The sequence below is a fragment of the Vombatus ursinus genome, unplaced genomic scaffold (genome assembly GCF_900497805.2).
Source record: "Vombatus ursinus unplaced genomic scaffold, bare-nosed wombat genome assembly UNPS02014825.1, whole genome shotgun sequence".
Classification (NCBI taxonomy): Eukaryota; Metazoa; Chordata; class Mammalia; order Diprotodontia; family Vombatidae; genus Vombatus; species Vombatus ursinus.
Window position 1 is genome coordinate 1,251,473 of NW_020954603.1, and position 4,341 is coordinate 1,255,813.

Consider the following 4,341-nt stretch of genomic DNA (forward strand, 5'->3'; position numbering starts at 1 on the left):
CACACACACACACACACACACACACACACACACACACACACACACACTGTCAATAGCCACCCAAGCTTAGTGAAGTCAGGGCTACAGGTGGTATGATATCTCTTTTGCAGATGAAACAACTGAGGCTCTGGGGCTTAAGGGACATCCCTGGTGAGTGATTACCCACTTAGGAAATGCTGGAGTTGGGTTTCAAACACAGACTCCTGGTTTGGGGTCAGGTATTCTAACTACCACCACTACCTTCCAGTCACACACTCTCATACAATCGCCCAGAGCGTCACATATCAGCACATGCCCTGTCTCCCTTCTCCCCCTCCCCCATCAGCAGGTGGTCAGGTCACACTTACCTAGGGAAGGCAGGAATCGATCCAGGTTGAACCGGGAGTTCAGAAAGGGATAAGCCAGGATGAAGAGGCCTAGGCATGAGGGAGAGGAGTGAGACCCTGTGAGCTGCTGATTCTACTTCACCCTCTGCTCTTATTCTGAACCATCCCTGTGGGGTAGACTCACAGGACAATCAAAAATCATGCATCTAGAGTTGGCCACTGAGTCCAAATCCTTCATTTTACAGATGGGGAAACTGAGGCCCAGAGAAGTTATGTGATCTGCCCAAGGTCACAAGGGTTTCCAGGTTAGCGGTCAGAACATAAATCCAGGGCTTCTGACTCTAGGGCAAAGGAGTATGTGGATTGGGGGTGCTGGGGAGTCAAAGAGAAGACAGAGACTCAGGATTTGGAGGTTTGGAGGACTCAGGTGTCCAAGATAGGCAAACAGTTGGAGCAATACGAGTCCTGAGGAGGATGGAAGTGGAAGGCAGAGAATTCAGGTCCCTCCTGCCTGTGAGCTCAGGGTGCTCCTCATATACTACCTACCCTACCTTAGCCCCCTGCTCTCTGTCTCTGAGCCCTCTGTCTTCCATAAGCCTGGATCAGGTTCTTCCCCCTTCAGAATCCCCTCCTGATGGCTTTGGGCTCCACAGTCCTGACTTGGAAGCTCACGCTCTAACAATGGATTTTGTAAATTTAGAAATTATTCATGAAGCCCTTGACTTTGAGCAGCAGCAAGAACCTGGTAGCAGAGCTTGAGTAAATAAATGGAGCCCCCAACAACTCGCCAGATACTCCTTGTCAGGGATCTCCCTCTCTGACTGCACTGGGAGTGTTGGCATGGGTTATAGAAGGTCAGAATTGGAAGAGGTCTTTGAGACCATTGAGTCTGCCCTGTGGCTTTACAGAGGGGAACCCAAAACCCCAGGGGGAGGCAGACATTGGCTCTCCTCCTCCTCCTCCTCCTCCTCCTCCTATGTCTCTCCCAGTGCAGAGCTTGGCATGTGTCTGGGCACACAGGAAGTGGGCAGAAGGTGTGTAAAGATTTGCTGACAGATGGAAGGATTGCCAATACTCCCTGTGATTGTCAGGAGGGAGGGTCTCTGAAGCCTCCCAGGGCAAAGTTCTCACCCTGACCTTGGGGGGTGGCCGGATCTGGGGCTAGAACCAGATCTGGACTTTCTGTCTGTGTCACCAAACACAAAGGTTTCCAATGGGGTGCTATCAGTGCTGAGTTTTGTGTTCAGGTCTGGGACCCCATTTTAGGAAGGACATTGACAGGCTGGACTTTGTCCAGTACAGTGGGATAGATGGTGAAGGTCTTTTAGTACAAACCAAAGGAAGATTATATGAAGGGACTGGAGGTGTTTGGACTGGAGAAGAGAAGGCTTGAGATGAGGACAACATGAGAGCTGTGTCCAGTTATCTGAAGGCTGTCATTTGGGAGACAGATGAGGCTCACTGGGCTTGGTCCCAAAGGGCACTAGTGGAACAGTGGAGGGGTTTCAGAGAGGCCAGCTTCTTCTTGATGGCAGGAAGAACTTCCAAGTGGTTTGAGCTGTCCCAGAGTGCAGTGGGCTTCCTAGGAGGTAGTGAGCCTTCTGGCCTTGGAGGTGTGCAAACATAGGATCTTGATTGAGTAAACTGCACAGAGGATTTCTAACCTTGGGGATTGGGGTGAGGTGCCTCAGGGATCCCTTCTGGTTTTAGGAGACCATAAGTGAGGTCTTCCTGATGGATGGTAAGGAGGAGGTTGGGGGCTCTGCCATGGGTCCTTTCCTCAGGCTGTGGAGCTTCAGCCTTTGGGTGCCAAACTCCATCGTGGCCCCTGCAGAATGGCAGCTTCCCTCCCTGGGCCCCCTAGCCTGAGGCTCAGTACCTGAGAGATGGAGGTTGAGATAAGGTGAGGTAAACTTGAGACGGGCTATTCTATTTCCTTCTGGGTCAGGAGAATGAGGCCACTATGATATTCAACACTAGTGAACCCAGCCCCACCCCCTGCTCCCTTCCTCTCTTCCCCAGAGCTGGGTCACTGCGCTGACCTGGGAGCCTAGGGACTGGATTCTACCTTCTATGCCCAGAAATCAAGCTGTCTGAGATCCTACTGCCCTCTCTCTGCCCTGCACAAATAATGGAAAGGAATGGGATTCTAGGGAAACCAATGGGCCTGAGGCTAGATTTGGGCAGATCTAAAACTCCGAAACCCCTCTCACAAGTGGGTCCCTTTTCTAATCTCCACTTGAAGACCTCTTGTGATGGGGAACTCTCTACCTCCCGAGGCAGCTCGCTCCACTATGGGCTCCTTCTGCTTGTTAGGAAATTCTTCCTGATATCTAGCTTAAAACTGCCGTTTCTATTTCAGTTGGTCCTCCTGTCTCCACCCCAGGCCCCTCACCATTCTAGCTGTCCTCAGACCCCTGCCCCTCAAACACTGAAGAGCATCAGGCAGCTGTTTGGGGCCAAGGAGGAAGGGAATGAATGGGCTCCTCCTTTTCCTGCCCACACACATTGTCCTCCAAGGGTGGTAGGGAAGGGGTCAGGGGTTACTCTCCTGCCTTCACTGAGAGCAACTAGTACTGTTCTAAGGTGCACTGCTGCTGGGAGGAGGAAGGTTACTACAAGGCCCTTTGCTCTCAGCATCCTTGGGAAAGAGACAGAGTAAATACATTTCCATTGTACAGAGAGAAAAACTGAGGCCCTAGGAGGGTAAGGGTTTTCTCTAAGGTCATGCATCTGATAACTGTTGGAGTCAATGCTAGTCCAGGGCTGGGTCCATTGATTGAATCATGCAGCCTCAATCCCATGCCCAGGGTTTCCTCTGTTTCTCTCTTATAAACCTACCTTCTTCCTCATCCCTTCTCTTTAATTGAGAAGCTCTGACACTAGCTTGGGATGGGGGGATGAGGATGAGGAGGATGAGGGTGATTAGATCAGAGCTTGAATCTTCGGGGAGGATTAGACGGCCTGGTGAGTGGGGAGACAGGCACCTCATTCTGTAAAAGGTGGTGAGGTATACCTGTAGCCAGGCAGTGAGGTTGGGGGTGGAAGGAGGCATGGTGCAGTGAGGGGAACAGATGCCCGGCTCCCTCCCCTGTCTCTTAAGGAACTTTCCATACATCTTTCCCCCTGCAGGCTCTCTTCATTCTCTTCTCCCCTCCCACCCACCTGAGCCCCCTCCCCAAATTACTCTACTGCCCACTTTGTCAGCTCACCTTGACCCCCTCACTCCCATCCCAGGATCTCTCCACTCACCTAGGCCTGCAGCTCCAATGAAGATGCCTCCCACAGCTGCTGCTGCAGATGAAACAGACACCCCAATAATGATGCTGCCTGCCAGCAGGCCCAGGGCAGCACAGGCCAACTGCAGGCATAGCAAGTCCCGGCCACTGATGGGGACATCCATGTAGGGTTGGCCCGGGCTTTTTCTCCGGCCACTGGGTATGAGCACCCACCAGCTCTCAGCTGCAGCAGTCCAGACCGTGTTTGGTCCTTAGAACCTGGGTGACTCCTCTGGCCTGTGGCTAGATTCCAGCAGGCTGGTCAGCATCCTGGCTCGTCTGTAGTACTGGCTAGGCACCATGTCAGATGCATCCCCCTCTTCCTCACCTGGGCCTTCCCAGGTGCCCAGATCTTACTTTGCCTCTAATCTCAGCCCCCCTTCTAGAAGGTTCCCTTTGGATAGGGTTGCCATTCAGCTACTACCAAGGCAGGATTTCTGCTCGGGCCTTGGAGGGTTGGGAGAACCATGTCTCACCCTGCTGCAAGCTGCCCACTGCCTACCTAGTTCAGAGAGACCTCGGCGACAGCTCCTCCCTGCTACACATCTTGCTCCTGCTTAATGCTCCTTCCGGGGGGCTGCCTGGGGACCCTGTGATCCCAAATGGGGAGGGAGGGGTGAAACACAGAGACTACAAGGGCTCAGGTTCTTCAGGAGATAAAGGCAGGGGTTGCATTATGCATAAGGCCAAAGCAACACGAGCCGGGGAGTGGTTTGGGATGGGCAGGGAGTGAGCTA

General features: G+C 52.8%; 1 protein-coding gene across 1 annotated transcript in view; it reads right to left on the reverse strand.

Moving 5' to 3' along the window:
- Window positions 1-3,729, reverse strand: part of KNCN (kinocilin) — a 5,799-nt gene extending 2,070 nt beyond the window's left edge. Inside the window, exons 1-2 of the mRNA XM_027837962.1 lie at window positions 3,579-3,729; window positions 348-416 (exon numbers count right to left, since the gene is read on the reverse strand). Of these exons, the coding sequence (XP_027693763.1) occupies window positions 348-416; window positions 3,579-3,729 (220 nt within the window). The remainder of the gene's footprint in view (window positions 1-347; window positions 417-3,578) is intronic.
- Window positions 3,730-4,341: the final 612 nt, after the last annotated feature.